The sequence below is a fragment of the Macaca nemestrina genome, chromosome 10 (genome assembly GCF_043159975.1).
Source record: "Macaca nemestrina isolate mMacNem1 chromosome 10, mMacNem.hap1, whole genome shotgun sequence".
In the NCBI taxonomy this organism is placed as follows: domain Eukaryota; kingdom Metazoa; phylum Chordata; class Mammalia; order Primates; family Cercopithecidae; genus Macaca; species Macaca nemestrina.
The window spans coordinates 116,869,817-116,887,524 of record NC_092134.1 but is presented as its reverse complement, the minus strand read 5'-3'; the positions used below and the strand labels follow the sequence as shown (position 1 = coordinate 116,887,524).

At 38.4% G+C, this 17,708-nt stretch overlaps 1 protein-coding gene across 17 annotated transcripts in view; it reads right to left on the bottom strand.

Annotated features, from left to right (window-relative positions):
• The window catches only part of DNAI7 (dynein axonemal intermediate chain 7), an 81,492-nt gene that overhangs the window by 14,794 nt on the left and 48,990 nt on the right, over positions 1-17,708 (bottom strand). For all 17 annotated transcript variants that reach the window (XM_071072031.1, XM_071072035.1, XM_071072033.1 and 14 more), the window contains one exon: positions 258-333. In XM_071072031.1, coding sequence (XP_070928132.1) covers positions 258-333 — 76 coding nt within the window. The remainder of the gene's footprint in view (positions 1-257; positions 334-17,708) is intronic.

Here is a 17,708-nt window from a genome sequence, read left to right as displayed (position 1 = left end):
TTATTGTTAGGTGGGAGAAAAGTATTCTCAACAAAAACATTTGTATAATATAATCCCATAGTTTTATCAGAAATTAAGAGAGACAGGGATAAATTGAGCAAAGAAATCTGTTAACACTATTAGAAAAGGGACTATGAAGAATTTTCACTTTAAATATATTTTTGCAATGTCTGAATATTTTAAACCATGATCCTGTATTTCTTCTGTAAGAAGAAAACCTCAATAAAGTTAAATTCTTAAAATGTAATTTAGAATACCTGCTGAAACAGTTTCACTTAATACTTTCATCTCTAGTTCACATTTTATGGCTTCAGATTCTTCCTCAGCAGAACTCTGTAAAAAACCACAGACATATGAGTGTGATTGTCGGTGTCTACAGAGCACAGTTATTGTCTTTGTGTTCCAGTACTCACTTCAGATGTCTGGTACCTTAACTCTAGGGCCGAAAACCCCAAACTGATACTTGCTCTACCATAAAACTGGACTCAAAAGCAATATTTTAAAGAGCAACTAAAATCTCCACAAAACTTCACAAGGACAAGAAGCTATCCTGCTCAGATTCTCTGCTGAAAACCCTTAAGTGTAAAAGATGGAGATTAGGAAGCAATACAAGCTATAAAAAATATTATTTATATTTGCATTTTGGTTTATCCAGGAGGTAGATTTTGCTTACATTTGATAATCAGCTCTGATAGAGTCATCCCAAAGCCTGCTTTGGGGTAAGTCTCTCAAGGAAATTAAAGATGTTGCACCTCAAGTAATGTAGAAGATAGTATCTCATTGTACTCTAGTGCAGTAAAAATAATCTAGACTTTATGTCTAAATCTGCCACTTACTTTTCTGACCTTGAGCAAGTCATTTAACTATTATGAGCCTCAAATTCCTGATGTAATGATAACATATTTGGTATTTAACTGTGTATCAGATATATAACACATCTTGCAAACAATCCAAAGAATAAGGAAACTGAAGCTGAGGGAGATAACTGTTTTAAGGGTCAAATAAGATAATGGAAATAAAAGAACTTTGGGTAATGTAAAGCACTAGACAAATGCAGTGTTGCTAGTATAAAAATTGTGTGTGTGTGTGTGTGCGCACGCTAATACTTGCAAATTGAATGACATCCAGTAAACTTCATTTGACTTCAGGTAGTACCTGTACTTCTGCAGCAACAGAATAACCTTATACCAGAGTTCTAGTCAGAAATTTAAAACTAGTTATTCCCATGACTCTTAACCATCATACACAGACAAGTCCCCCACAGTAAACTAGTCTTTCCCATCTCTCATCACCATATTGCCCCATGTGTCTTCCTCCTGACCAGCTTTAACACTATTGCATTCTCTGCAAACCCTTTCCGTCATGCCTCTGAACCCTCTCCCTTGTTTATTCATTCAAAAAAAAATTACAGAGCTCCTAAATAGTAGTGGCATTGCTAGACACTGGCAATAAAAGACAAGGTCCCTGACATAAGGAACTTCCAGTCTATTAGGGAAGCAAGTAAACAAATGGTTGTATTTTTGTGAGTGTTGTAGTAGAAAGTAAGGGATCCACAATAGGAGTACAAGGAAGAAGAGTTAATTATGTGGGAAAATGGGTGGATGAACAGGCAACACCTCTCTTACCTAAAGGTAGTAAGTTTGAACTAATTTTTTTTTTAAACTTTTATTTTAGGTTCGAGGATACATGTGAAGACTTGTTGTATAGGCAAACTCAGGTCGCAGGGGTTTGTTGTACAGATTATTTCATCACCTAAGTATTAAGCCTAGTACCCAATAGTTATTTTTCTGCTCCTTGTTCTCCTCCCACCCTCTACTCCTAAGTACGCCCCAGTGTCTGCTGTTCTCTTCTTTGTGTTCATGAGTTCTCATCATTTAGTTCCCACTTATAAGTGAGAACATGTGGTATTTGGTTTTCTGTTCCTGCATTAGTTTGCTAAGGATAATAGCCTTCAGCTCCATCCATGTTCCTGCAAAAGACATGATCTCATTCTTTCGTATGGCTGCACAGTATTCCATGGTGTATATGTACATTTTCTTTATCTAATCTGTCACTGATGGGCATTTAGAGATTGATTCCGTGTCTTTGCTATTGTGAATAGTGCTATAGTGAACATTCACGTTCACGTGTCCTTATGGTAGAATGATTTATATTTCTCTGGGTATGTACCCAGTAATGGGATTGCTGGGTCAAATGGTAATTCTGCTTTTAGCTCTTTGAGGAATCACCATATTGCTTTCCACAATGGTTGAACTAATTTACACTCCCACCAACAGTGTGTAAGTGTTCCCTATTCTCCACAACCTCACCAGCAACTTCTAGTTTTTGACTTTTTAGTAGTAGCCATTCTGACTGGTGTGAGATGGTATCTCATTGTCGTTTTGATTTACATTTCTCTAATGATCAGTGATATTGGGCTTCTTTTCATATGCTTCTAGGCCACACATATGTCTTTTGAAAAGTGCCTATTCATGTCCTTTGCCCACTTTTTAATAGGGTTGTTTTTCTCTTCTAAATTTGTTTAAGTTCCTTATAGATGCTGGATATTAGACCTTTGCTAGATGCATAGTTTGCAAATATTTTCTGTCATTCTGCAGGCTGTTTACTCTGTTGATAGTTTCTTTTGCTGTGCAGAAACTCTTAAGTTTAATTAGATGCCACTTATCAATTTTTGCTTTTGTTGCAATTGCGTTTGGTGTCTTTTTCATGAAATCTTTGCCCATCCTATGTCCAGGATTGCATTGCCTGGGTTGTCTTCCAGGGTTTTTATAGTTTTGGGTTTTACATTTAAGTCTTTCATCCATATTGAGCTGATTTTTGTAAACAGTGTAAGAAAGGGGTACAGTTTCAATCTTCTGTATATGGCTAGCCAGTTATCCCAGAACCATTTTTATTGAACAGGGAGTCTTTTCCCCACTGTTTGTTTTTGTCAGCTTTGTTGAAGATAAGATGTTTGCAGATGTGTGGCCTTATTTCTGGTCTCTCTTACCTGTTCCATTAGTCTATGTGCCTGTTTTTGTACCAGTATCATGCTGTTTTGGTTACTGTAGACCTGTAGTATACTTTGAAGTCAGGTAACATGATGCTTGCAGGTTTGTTGGACTAAATATTGAAAGAGAATTATTAATAGATCCTCCCCCAAAAATGGTGGGAGAGAATTCTAATGTGAGTGAAAAGCATGAAGCAAAACAGGGTTCCAAGCACTCCAAGTGGTCAGGTATAGCTGGAGTGAGGCATGCCAGGAGGGTGTAAAGATCTGAGGCTGGAGAAATGCCAGATTGTGGAGAGCTTTGAATGCCACTCTAAAGACTTTAGAATTTCTCCTATGGGTAAAGGAAAGCTCATAAAAGGCCTTCAGTAGGAACCTAATGTGAAGATACTTGCATTTGGAAAGAGTATTCTGGCAGCCACCAGATCAATGGGCTGCTCAGTGAAGTGCTAGAAGTCCAATGTAGAGATGATCAGGACCTACCCAAGGCAGAAGCAACCAGGGCCACTAGATGGAGCTTATAGGAGAGATGATAAGGAATTAAAAACCTAACTTGAAGAGGGACTGGATATAAAAGTAAAGCAAAGGAGAGGCTAAGGCTGATGTTCAGGTGTTGGATTTAGGTAATTAAGGTAGAGGGTGATAACAATTAGCACACAAAAAAAAAAAAAAAAAGAAAAGAAAAAGAAAAGGAGGAGGAAGGACAGGTTTGGGGGAAAAGTAATGAATTTGATTGTGGAATGTTGAATTTGAGGTCCCTGTGGGAGAGCCAGGTAGCCTTTGGCATTATTTACCTTTAAAAACCAAGTTGCATTTATTTCTTACAGGGAGGATTATGATCCATAAAAATACCAAAGATATCAGACCAATAGGCAAGTCAGTCTAACTCATATCTTCAAAAAGTTGAGAACTCTTCAAAGAGTTTAGACCAAACTGGCTTCTTATCTTGAAGGAACACCGGGAATTCAGACTTTCTCACCAGAACTTTTCCCCTGATAAACACGAGTACTTCACCTCAGCACGCAACAACAGGAATTTATCACTTTCAATATTACCACATCATAAAGAGGATATTCTTGCATATGACACATTGTCTTTACATAAGTCAATTTTTTAAAAATTTGTACTACTCTTTAGCTCAACTGACTCTTTTCTGAAGTTAGACTTCTAGAAAGATGCAATGAGTGAACTTACACTCTAGCACAAGCTCCTTAATTTTGATAACTACTCTAGAATGTTTTCCTGTAACTGCAACAGTATCATCAGAACGTGCTCCTGCACAAAAACTTCAAATCTCATTTGCTGACAATACGGGTATAATGTATAAGTTTTGTATGTTATAATAATAATAAACTCCTTGTGTTTGTTGGCAATGAAGCCAAAAAAATACTTCTTTATTCCTATTTTCATCATGTTTTACATCTGGTAATGAAGGTCCTCTTTCATCACAATTCTTTTACAAAATTGGGTGTTTTCCAAGTATTTTTTTCTTCTAGATAAACTTTAAGAGTATTTTGTCAAGCCTCAAAAATTGACAACTGGAATTTTTACCTCAATTGTATTAAATTTATAGACTTATAACAGATTGAGAGTAAATAACAATTTCTAAAAGATGTTTGCTTGGAAATTTTGACAGAATATGAATCAGAGAAGGTAGTTAAAGTAACTTTTCAATAATATCTTGGCTCAATGTATACAAGAACTGGTTTATAACATGAAAGAATGTCACGGGACACTAGCAAATAATTTTCATTGCAACTTGATAAATGCACAGATATTATAAGACAGAAATTCCTTAGTAAATATGCAATTTGAATTTGATATAAAAACATAACCTATCATTAATAGGTAGATCAATAAAAACAATATAGATTCCAGAAATAGATCATAGGATTCACTTGAAAATTTAGCATATGGCATTTCAGATCAATGGAAAAAGCCTAGGTTTATATGGTATGTGTTTTGAGACAGCTGGCTAAGATTTGCAATAAAATAAATTTAGATTCATTCTTCTCACTTTACATTAAAATAAATTCCAGATGGTAAGATTCAAATGTAAAAACAAAACTAAACCAATCAAAAGCTACAAAAATCATGAAAGTATTGGAAGAGAATATATGAAACTGATGCCAACAATTATTAATGAAGTAAATGATCTTGATAATATCTGCAAAATGTCAGCACTGAACACAAGTTTGACAGAATGTCTTGAATTTTATTATCCATCAACAGAAGATCTATGCAAAAGAAATTCATTGATCTGAAATATACTTTTTCATCAGAAGATAATTTCAGTTTTACTATAACTCAAAATAAATTATTGGAACTGATTCTTGATAAGGAATTGAAAATGAATTTTGAAAATACAGCATTAATTAAGAATAATTATCCTGAAACTACTGGTCTCATTCATTCCAGTGGCTTTAAATACTATCTATAGACCAATAGTCCCCAAACATAAGCTAGTGATGCTCTGTAGGTCACACACATTGTGTACTGCTTGACTGCACAAGTTCAGAACATAACCTGCACATGAACATGTACGTGGAGCTGTGCCTGACTTTCCTCTGTACTCCAGGTTCACATTTGCCTACCTGTCATTTCCACTTGCATCCCCCAAACCTACCATGACTCAAACAGAACTCTGTTTCACAGCCACTCTCAACTGTTTCACTCTATTCCTGTTCATCTCTGTAAACTGTACCACCACATGCCTCATTTCTCAAAATAAAAACTCAGTTAGACATATTTTACCTCCAAAACATCTCCCAAACATATTCATCTTTCTACAGCTCTTACTGCAACCTCTGTCAGAACCACCATGGCTTCTTATTACTTACCAGTACTACTGAACTAGATACTGTGCTTTTATTCTGGCCCCTCACAATTTTTTCTCTATACAGTAGCCAGAATAAGCTTTCAGAACCATACATCACATCATGTCACACTCCTACTTACCACCCTCTAATGGCTCCCCACTGCATTTATAATAAAAGCCTAAATTCTCACTCTGGCCTGCAAAGCCTGACTTTATCTGGCTTGTGCCTCCTTTTCCAACTTTATTACATACCACTTTGCTTCTTGCCCATCATACATCAGTCGCTGGCCCTCCTTCTCACTTGTCTTATGACTTCTGCAATAATTGTGACTGAAGACTACTTTTACCTTCATCATTTTTTTTTTTTTTTTTTTTTGAGACTGAGTCTCGCTCTGTCGCCCAGGCTGGAGTGCAGAGGCCGGATCTCAGCTCACTGCAAGCTCCGCCTCCCGGGTTCACGCCATTCTCCCGCAACAGCCTCCCGAGTAGCTGGGACTACAGGCGCCCGCCACCACGCCCGGCTAGTTTTTTGTGTGTTTTTTAGTAGAGATGGGGTTTCACCGTGTTAGCCAGGATGGTCTCGATCTCCTGACCTCGTGATCTGCCCGTCTCGGCCTCCCAAAGTGCTGGGATTACAGGCTTGAGCCACCGCGCCCGGCCTACCTTCATCATTTTATAGCTGATTCTTTCTTGTCATCTGGGTCTCAGCTAAATAATACGCCATCAAACAGGCCCTCCCTAACAACGGAATGTAAAGTCACTCCCAGTTTAATCCTGTTTAATTCTGTGCATAAATGATTACTATATGGTATTTGCTACTTTTTCTTATTTATTGTTAATTTCTCTTAACTTGCATGTAAATTATGAGAGAAGGAGCCTTATTTGTCCTTTGGCCATCCTCCCCTGAGGGCCAGAATGGTGCCTACCACATAGAGGTAGGCATATGATAAATATTCAGTAAGTGAGTAAGGAAATCAGAACAACTCTCAGGGTATGACCTGGAAATGCACTGAAAACATACATTTGTGGCAGGTTAAAGGTTGTTGAATGTTAAGGAGCTCTGATGCTAGGTGTTTTATATAACCTATTCCCATGGATTTTTAATTTGTCCATGATTATCACAAAACATCCCAAATTACTCAGGCTATTTCATGTCTCCATACTTTTCCCTCTGGCCAGAATAACTTCCTTTCCTTCCTAGCTAAACTTCTCCATGCTACACTGAAAGATTCAGCTCATGCTACCTCACGAGAGAAGACTTCCAATCTGTTCATTTGTTTTTATTTTGGGTTTATTTTGATCTCCTTTTTTGTTGTTTTTGTTTGAGATGGAGTTTCACTCTTGTTGCCCAGGCTAGAGTACAATGGCGCAATCTCGGCTCACCACAACTTCTACCTCCTGGGTTCAAATGATTCTCCTGCCTCAGCCTCCTGAGTGGCTAGGATTACAGGCACCTGCCACCACACCAGCTAATTTTGTATTTTTAGTAGAGATGGGGTTTCTCCGTGTTGGTCAGGCTGGTCTCAAACTCCCGACCCTCAGGTGATCCCCCTGGCTTGGCCTCCCAAAGTGCTGGGATTACAGGCATGAGCCACCATGCCCAGCCTATTTTGATATCTTAACCCCCAAGTAGAATCTCTCTCATTGCACATATTAGAATATATGGTAACTCTTCTAATCCACAAGATTGTTAGCTCATTAAAAACAAGATCGTGTTGAATCCCTTATCAATAGCAGGTATTTAGTAAATGTTTGACAAATAACATATACATTACATATATAAAATATTTATGTTTAATCCTGTATATATTTGTTTAAACTATCTTAAAGCCAGAGACTACTTTAACTTTTAAAAGTTCAAAGACCCACATACTATCATGCATGCCCTTTAGATCACTAATGTAGTTCTGAAGGTAATTCTCATTAAAAATTAATTTCTCGCAAATGTGCTACACTTAAATTAGGTTTTTCTAAAAAGTTTGCATGATATAGTAATTGGGAAGACAGTATTACCCAATACCTATAATATTATTAGTATTACACATTTAAATGATCTAAAATGTGGTATTAAGAGCCCTCTAGTGGCACACTTCTTGCTGCACTCATGAAAAAGAAAACAATGTGTACATCTTCTAATGTAAGAGATTTAAATTTTTAAATGACCGAAATACTAAATACTTGTTATTTGTGATTATCTGACGTATCAAACATAACTCATATATTGTGGGCCATAATTGCCTGCATTATTATATCATATTTGCCTTGTATCAGTCTCTAAAGTCAATGTAAAGATATAAAAAATATAAGATTTTTATAATAAAATATGATAACCTAAAATTGTGAGGTAAGCATTTTACCCCCAACCAAAAAAAAAAAAAAAAAAAAAAACCTGGAAAAATACAGAATTTTTTCTCTAAATCCGAAACATAGTTAAGTTTGCCTACTGATCTTACATGTAGTCCTTAATTTACACATACACACAAAAGTTGAGTATCATGAATTTATATGGCAGTTTAAAACATTTAGAAAACATTTTGTCACACACAAATTGTTATGTGTCACGAATGAAATTTAGGGTTATGTTAGTTCCCCTGTAGCCGTGATTATATAGGAATACAAACTTAACCACTGTCTGTAACTATTGCTTCAAATGCACACTGAGTTCCAACTGGAATAGGAGGAGCACACCTTTCCTAAGGCTGCTGTAGTGACAGCAAGAATCTTCCTATCACCACATACTATGCTGGATCACTAAAGGGGTGGAGGATCAGAACTGCAGAGGAGAAGAGTCCCAAGAATCCCCAGTGACCAGCTTGCAGAATCCATAAAGGTAGCAGAAATGATCTCCAGCACACCCAACTATAATGAAGAGGATCTTAAGTATCTCTCAACAGACAGGATAACTTTGAGGAGGATAGTGGTTGAAATCCCCAATTTATGTAGGCTCCTCACAATAAATCAGACTCAAGTCAGGGCCTGCTTTTCATCACTTAAACATCCATTCATTCACTTCTTCCTTCATTCAATAAACATTCATTGAGCCCTTATGAGCTCTATTCTCTCTGCTTAAATATGAAGTCTATCAAGCAATTCTTGTCCTCAAGATCATAATTTAGTGTTTAAGGTAAGAATTCTAATAATTAAACAGAATGACAAGAGCACAGTGGACGGACATCTAATTTAATCTGAGGAAACGGAGGATTCTATGGAGATAAAATTTAAGGTAAGTTTTGAATCAAGACAAGTAGAAGTTAGGTACAGGAATTAGTGTGATGGGAAGAAGGGCATTTCACCTCAGCACAGAGGCTTATCATGAACTTTCCCCCTTTAAAGCCAAAATGGGAAATACATTGTTTCATTTCCTATGAGGAAAGTAATGTGTGTTCAGTACTTATTTATTGAAAATCCAAATAATACAATAGAGTACAGAGAATAAAAAAATCACTGATAATATACCACCATCCCATCCTTCTCTTGTTCTTCCCCCACCACCAAAAGATAACCACTCTTTGGTAGAGAGGCTTCTAGATTTTTTCTGTGCATTCAAAAAAACAGAATCGTATTGATAATAGAGTTTTAACTTAAAAAAAAATTTAACAATACATCCTAGGCATCTTTCTATAGAAAAGTATATAAAATCTTTGTCATTTTAAATGATAAAATATCCAAATATCCAAACCAACTAGTATTGTTTGGATATTTTATAATTTTTTAATTTGTGGACTGTTTCTGCTACTATAAAAAAAACTTCAATGAACATCTTGGCACAATCATTTTTATTTATTTTGTTCTATTATTTTCTAATAATAAATTACTATAAGTAAAATCACTAATCATAGGCATGTTTACATGGTGCCAAATAAGGATTGTACAGATTTACTTTTCTAGTAACAGTATGTGAAGATGCCTGCCTGCTTAATCTGATAGGAAAACAAATGACCTTTTTTTTTCTAATTTGATTACTTATTTGGTTCAGTACATTTTTATATTTTTATTGGCTAGTTGTATTTCTTTTCTCAACTGCCTGCTCATGTCCTTTGCTTAATTTTATATTAAGAAATTGTCTTCTCACTGATGTGTACAAATTCTTTATATTAGGGTATGAACCCTTTGTCATGTATGTTGAAACATTTTTCTCAGTCTGTTATTTGCCTTTCAGCTTTGTTTATAATGAGGTTTATGGGGCTACACAAATATTTGAATCCAATCTCTTTTTCATTCATGCTTTTGGTTTTGATGCATTGATAAGTAAGAAACGTCTTGTTAGTAAAGATAAGTTTCCTATGTCCTCTTCAAATACTTTCATTATTTTAATAATTTTTGAATAGTTTAGTTTGTTTTTATATTGGAAACTATGGTTTGTTGTTTTTTTTTTTAGTCTTTAGGATAAAGTGAAAATCAAATTTATTTTAAATCGTAGTCAGCTGCCCCAGCACCAATTATTATATCAAACTCATCCTGTCCATTCTTGGCTTCTGAAGCTTCTTTTATACAGATATTACACTTCCTATTTCTACCCATCATCTCTCATTCTTTTTCCCTGACAAATCCCATCAAATGATCTCTGTCTTCCTCTTCTGAGCTGCTGATTGTCTTTATAAATCTAGTGATTTTGCTCCCTGCAGTCTACTCACACTTACAAAAGGCAGTTTACACTGTTCAGAATCTGTGGAAAGTGTAGGCCCATCCGACAAGTAGTTTTGCGTTGGGGGATTCTTCGCTCTAGGCAGTCACCCACCACCCTTCCCGCTTCAGCACAGAAGATGGCCTCCCCCTCCTGCCCTGGCACACTTCACCAGTACTATGGGGTTCTTCTGCTTCTGTGGAAATCATACATACTTCAGCCTTATTCATATTCGCATTTTCCGAATGCTGTGGGGTTTTCGGCAGAAGGATAGAGCACACGTACATAAGCATAAGCATCTGCACATGTGTCTGGTGGTGGTCAGAAGATTTGTTCCTGGAAATGAGGGTGCTGAGTCAATGTTACTCTCATTTTCTAGGCAATCACCTGTCCCTTTCTAAATCCCCTGATATACGGTTCCTCCAGCCAGGTTCCTGTATCTACCATTCACACAATTCTTACCATTCACAGACTTGGGACAAGTTTTCATTGCCTTTTATAAAGTAAAATTATTTCTGCCATATCACTAATTGCTTGCTGATCTTTATTTGAGGTTTCTTGGACTATGTATTTGTTTTGTTTTTATTGTTTTTGAGACAGGGTCCTGCAGTCTTGCCTAAACTTGAGGGCGGTGGCATGATCACTGCTAACTGCAGCCTTGACCTCCCGGGCTCAGGCAATCTCAGGGTTCCTAGCAACTCGAACTATAGGCATATGCCACCACATCTGGCTACTTTTTTTTTATTTTTAGTCCAGCTGAGGTCTCGCTATGTTGCTCAGGCTGGTCTTGAATTCCTGAGCTCAAGGGATCCTCTTGTTTAGGCCTGCCTATAATCTCTACTGAGATTATAAGCTTGAGCCACTGCACCCAGCCTAGAATATGTATTTGAACATAGACTCAAATTTGATAAAATGTGCATCTTACCACTCACTATAATGGTTTTCCTTGGCATACTTTTTTGAGACAGAGTCTCACTCTATCACACAAGCTAGAGTGCAGTGGCACGATCTCGGCTCATTGCAACCTCTGCCTCCCAGATTCAAATGATTCTCGTGCCTCAGCCTCCCGAGCAGCTGGGATTACAGGCACATGCCACTATGCTCAGCTAATCTTTGTACTTTTAATAGAGATGGGGATTCACCATGTTGGCCAGGCTGATCTCAAATTCCTGATCTCAGGTGATCCACCTGCCTCAGCCTCCCAAAGTGTTGGGATTACAGGCGTGAGCCACTGCGCCCGGCCTCCTTGGTGTACTTTTGTGGCACTTTCAACATCATCATTTGCATATCTTTATTCATCATTATAACCTAAAATGGTTCAATATAACATTAAATAATAACAAAAACTGGATGTAGTTAAATTAATTGGTAAGGGCCATTCAAACTAAGAAAAGCTTAGTTCGGTACTTTCAGGCCCACTAGCTCTCTACAGTAATTGATGACGAATGTTGAGAAGAAGATATAAATTCACTATTCAGTCAGTATCGTAGTAGGTTCATATGCTTATATATTTAATATAAAACTATTGCCAGACTTACAAGAAACACGGCAGATACAAGGCAGGACTAACTTGCAGCTCCCACTTGGACAGACAGAACAGTGTATGGAGACTCATATTGTGAACTTTTGCTCCAGGAACTGCTGCAGGAACACAGCAGGAAAACTGAAATAATTCACAGACTCTGAAAGAAGCGCTTGCCACTGCAAAGTCCGTGAGACAGCTGAAATACTGTGAGTGTCCAAAGTGTGAGGGGGGATATTCTGCCTCCAAACACACATCCTCCCTGGGGAACCTGAAAATCCAGATCATGGGAGAAGGATTTAACCTTAACTAGAACGGAAATGGATTTAGAAAGCCAAATGAAGTAGAAGAAGCAGTGGGAAGAGTCCGGGAGGTGCTCCTGGTCTCCAGGGAAGCCATTTCTGACATTATCTCACAGGGGTCCTTAGGGAGAGCTGCCAGTGGAACTGGGGAAGGACCACAGGGAGAAGGAAACTTCTAGCTGAACTTTGCAATAATTTCCACCAAGTACAAATTTTCCTGGGCAGGATCCAGGAACGGGGGATCAAGGGTGGTGGGGGGCAGTGGGAAATGGGAAGTACAGACACAAGCACAGAAGCCACAGAGGGCAGGGAGGGCACAGTCTGAAAGCCCTGCTTGTTTTCTTAGCAGGGAGGCTTGTAGCCTGGGGCAAGATCTCAGCCCTCCTCATTGGTTGCCTGAATATAAACTCAGTAGCTGTTGGTGGGGCATGGTGGGAGCGAGACTGGCCTTGCTGGATGTGTAGGAGCTCGGTGAGGCCCATCACTGCTGACTTTCCCCCACCTCCCTGGCGACCTGTATGACACAGCAGAGGCAGCCATAATCGCCCTGGGAGCATAACTGCACTGGCCTGAGAAGCATACCCGCATCCACCAGAGCAGATACAGCAACTCCCGCCCAAGGAGAGTCAGAGCCCAGACATGCCCATACCTGCCTCCACCTGATGGTCTTTCTTTACCTACCCTGGTAGCCAGAGGCAAAAGACATAATCTTTTGGGAGCTCTATGGTCCCATCCATCACCTGAGAAACCTGAATACTTATCCAGATTACCTTAGGGCAAGCTTGTATCCTCCCACACTACCGCAGCTGATGCCCTTTTGAAAGCGCCACCTCCTGGCTGGAGGCCAGTGAACAGCTACCACACCAGCATTTGCGAAAACCAGTGCACTAAACCAAACTACAACCAAGAACCCTCAGAGTCCACTTCATTCCCCTGCTACGTTCACTAGAGCAGGTTCTGGTATCTACAGTTGAGAGCTTGGAAGATGAGTCATACCACAGGACTCTTTGCAGAGACTCCACAGTACCAGCCTGGAGCCCGGTAGCTCCACTGGGTGGCTAGACCCAGAAAAGCAATAATAGTAACTGCAGTCTGGCTCTCAGGAAGCCTCATCTGTAGGGGAAGGGGGAGAGCACATCAAGGGATCACCCCACGGGACAAATGAATCTGAACAGCAGCCCTTGAGCCCCAGATCTTTCCTCTCATACAGTCCACCCAAGTTAATAGGAACCAGAAAAACAATTCTGGTAATATGAAAAAGCAAGGTTCTTTAACACCCCCAAAATATCACACTAGCTCACCAGCAGTAGATCCAAACCAAGAAAAAAAATCTCTGAATTGCCACAAAAAGAATTCAGAAGGTCGATTATTAGGCTACTCAAGGAGTCATCAGAGAAAGGTGAAAACCAACTTAAAGAAAATTGCAAAAATGATACAGGCTATGGATTAAAAAATCTCCAGATAAATGGCATAAATAAAAAACAATCACAACTTCTGGAAAAGAAAGACACACTTAGAGGAATGCAAAATACACTGGAAAGTTTTCAACAATGGAACTAAACAAATAGAAGAAAGAACTTCAAAGTTTGAAGACAGGCTTTTGAATTAACCCAATCCAACAATGACAAAGAAAAAAGAATTTTAAAAAATGAACAAAGCCTCCAAGAAGTCTGGGATTATGTAAACAACCAAATTAAAGAATAACTGGTGTTCCCAAGGAAAAAGAGAAATCTAAAAGTGTGGAAAATATATTTGAAAGAATAATCAAGGAAAACTTCCCGGTTTTGCTAGAGATCTAGACAACCAAATACAAGAAGCTCAAAGAATGCCTGGGAAACTTATCACAAAAAGATCATCACCTAGGCACACAGTCATCAGGTTATCTAAAGTCAAGACAAAGGAAAAAATCTTAAGAAATGTGAGGCAAAAGTACCAGGTTTAATCTGATGAAAACCTATCAGATTAAAAGCAGATTTCTCAGCAGAAACCCTACATGCTAGAAAAGAGATTGGGGTCCTATCTTTAGCCTCCTTAAACAAAATAATTATCAGGCAAGAATTTTGTACCCAGCAAAACTAAGCTCCATAAATGAAGGAAAGATAAAGTCTTTTTCAGACAAACAGATGCTAAGGGAATTTACCACTACCAAACCAGCACTACAAGAATTGCTAAAAGGAGTTTAAATCTTGCAACAAAACCTCAAAATATAACAAAATAGAACCTCCTTAATGCATAAATCTCACAGGGCCTATAAAACAATAATGCAGTGTTAAAAAAAAAAAAAAGGCAAAAAAAACACCAAGATAATCAGGCAACAACTAGCACAATGAATAGAATAGTACCTCACATCTCAATACTAACATTGGATATAAAGGGCCTAAATGCTCCACTTAAAAGATACAGAACTACAGAATGGATAAGAATTCACCAATAGGGCCAAGTGTGGCGGCTCACGCCTGTAATCCCAGCACTTTGGAAGGCCGAGGCGGATGGATCATGAGGTCAGGAAATCAACACCATCCTGGCTAACACAGTGAAACCCCATCTCTACTAAAAATACAAAAAATTAGCCAGGCGTGGTGGCGGGCACCTGTAGTCCCAGCTACTCGGGAGGCTGAGGCAGGAGAATGGCGTGAACCCAGGAGGTGGAGCTTGCAGTGAGCCAAGATCGCGCCACCGCACTCCAGCCTGGTTGACGGACGGAGACTTTGTCTCAAAAACAAAACAAAACAAAACAAAACAAAACAAAAACCAAATCACCAACCAAGAATCTGTTGTCTCCAAGAGACTCACCTAACATGTAAACAGTCACATAAACTTAAAGGGGTGGAAAAAGATATTCCATGCAAATAGACACCAAAAGCAAGCAGGAGTAGCCATTCTTATATCAGACAAAACAGACTATAAACAGTAGCTAAAAAAGACAAAGAGGGTCACTACATAATGAAAAAAGGTCTAGTCCAACAGGAAAATATCACAATCCTAAATATATACACACCTAACACTGGAGATCCCAAATTTATAAAACAATTACTACTAGATGTAAGAAATGAGATAGATGGCAACACAATAATAGTGGGGGACTTCAATATTCCACTGACAGCACTAGACAGGTCATCAAGACAGAAAATTAAAAAAATAATAATTAACTTAAACTATACCCTAGAACAAATGGACTTAACAGATATTTACACAACACTCTACTCGACAACTTTAGAATATACAATCTATTATTCATCAGCTCAAGGAACATTCTCCAAGATATACAATATGAGAGGCCACAAAACAAGTCTCAACGAATTTAAGAAAATCAGGCCTGGCATGGTGGCTCACACCTGTAATCCCAGCAGTTTTGCAGGCTGAGGCAGGCGGATCACCTTAGGTCAGGAGTTTGAGACCAGCCGGGCCAAATAGTGAAACTCTGTCTCTACAAAAATACAAAAATTAGCTGGGCATGGTAGAATGTACCCGTAATCCCAGCTACTCAGGAGGCTGAAGCAGGAGAATCACTGGAACCCGGGAGGCAGAGCTGAGATCACGCCACTGCACTCCAGCCTGGCAACAGAGTAAGACTTGGTCTCAAATAAATAAATAATTTTAAGAAAATCAAAATTATATTCAGTATTCTCTCAGACCACAGGGAATAAAATTGGAAATCAACTTTAAAAGGAACCCTCAAAACCACGCATACACATGGAAATTAAATAATCTGCTCCTAAATGATCATTGGGTCAACAATAAAATCAAGATGGAAATTAAAAAATTCTTTGAACTGAACGATAATAGTGACAAAACCTATCAAAACCTCTGGGATACAGCAAAAGTGATGCTAAGAAAATTCATAGTATTAAATGACTAAATCAAAAACTCTGAAAGAGCACAAATAGATAATCTGAAGACACACCTCAAAGAATTAGAGAAAAAAGAACAAACCAAACCCAAACCCAAACCAAGCAGAAGAAAACAAATAGCCAAGATCAGAGCAGAACTAATGAAATTGAAACAAACAAACAAAATACAAAACATAAATGAAACAAAAATCTGTTTTTTGAAAAGATAAACAAAATTGATAGACCATTAGCAAGAATAACCAAGAAAAGAAGAGAGAAGATTCAAATAAGCTCAATTAGAAACAAAATGAGAAATATTACAACTGACATCACAGAAATACAAAAGATCATTCAAGGCTACTATGAACACCTTTATGCACACAAACCAGAAAACTTAAAGGAGATGAATACATTCCGGAAAGTATACAGCTTTTCCAGAATAAAACAGAAATAAATAGAAGCTCTGAACAGACCAATGGCAAGCAGCAAGACCGAAATGGTAATAAAAAAAATTGCCAATAAAAAAAAGTCCAGAACCAGATGGATTCACAGATGAATTCTATCAGGCATTCAAAGAAAAATTGTTACTAATCCTATTGACACTATTCCAAATGATAGAGAAAGAGGGAATCCTTCCTAAATCATTCCATGGAGCCAGTATCACCCTAATACCAAAACCAGGAAAGGGCATAACGAGAAAAGAAACTACAGACCAATATCCCTGATGAACATAGATGTAAAAATCCTCAACAAAATACTAGCTAACCGAATCCAATAGCATATCAAAAAGATAATTCATGCAGCCATAAAAAAGGATGAGTTCATGTCCTTTGCAGGGACATGGATGAAGCTGCAAACCATCATTCTCAGCAAACTAACGCAAGAACAGCAAACCAAACACTGCATGTTCTCACTCATAAGTGGGAGTTGAACAATGACAACACATGGACACAGGGAGGGGAACATCACACACTGGGGCCTGTTGGGGGTGGGGGAATAGGGTTAAGGATAGCATTAGGAGAAATACCTAATGTAGACGACAGGTTGATGAGTGCAGCAAACCACTACGGCACATGTATACCTATGTAACAAACCTGCACGTTCTGCACATGTATCCCAGAACTTAAAGTATATAATAATAAATAAATTTTAAAAAAGATAATTCACCGGCCGGGCGCGGTGGCTCAAGCCTGTAATCCCAGCACTTTGGGAGGCCGAGACGGGCGGATCACGAGGTCAGGAGATCGAGACCATCCTGGCTGACACGGTGAAACCCCGTCTCTACTAAAAAATACAAAAAACTAGCCGGGCGCGGTGGCAGGCGCCTGTAGTCCCAACTACTCGGGAGGCTGAGGCAGGAGAATGGCGTGAACCCGGGAGGTGGAGCTTGCAGTGAGCTGAGATCCGGCCACTGCACTCCAGCCTGGGCGGTAGAGCGAGACTCCGTCTCAAAAAAAAAAAAAAAAAAAAAAAAAAGATAAATTCACCATGATCAAGTGGGTTTCATACCATGGATGCAGGAATGATTTAACATGTGCAAGTCAATAAATGTGATATACCACAGAGAATTAAAAACAAAACATATGACAAAATTCAGCATCTCTTTATGATTACAACTCTCAG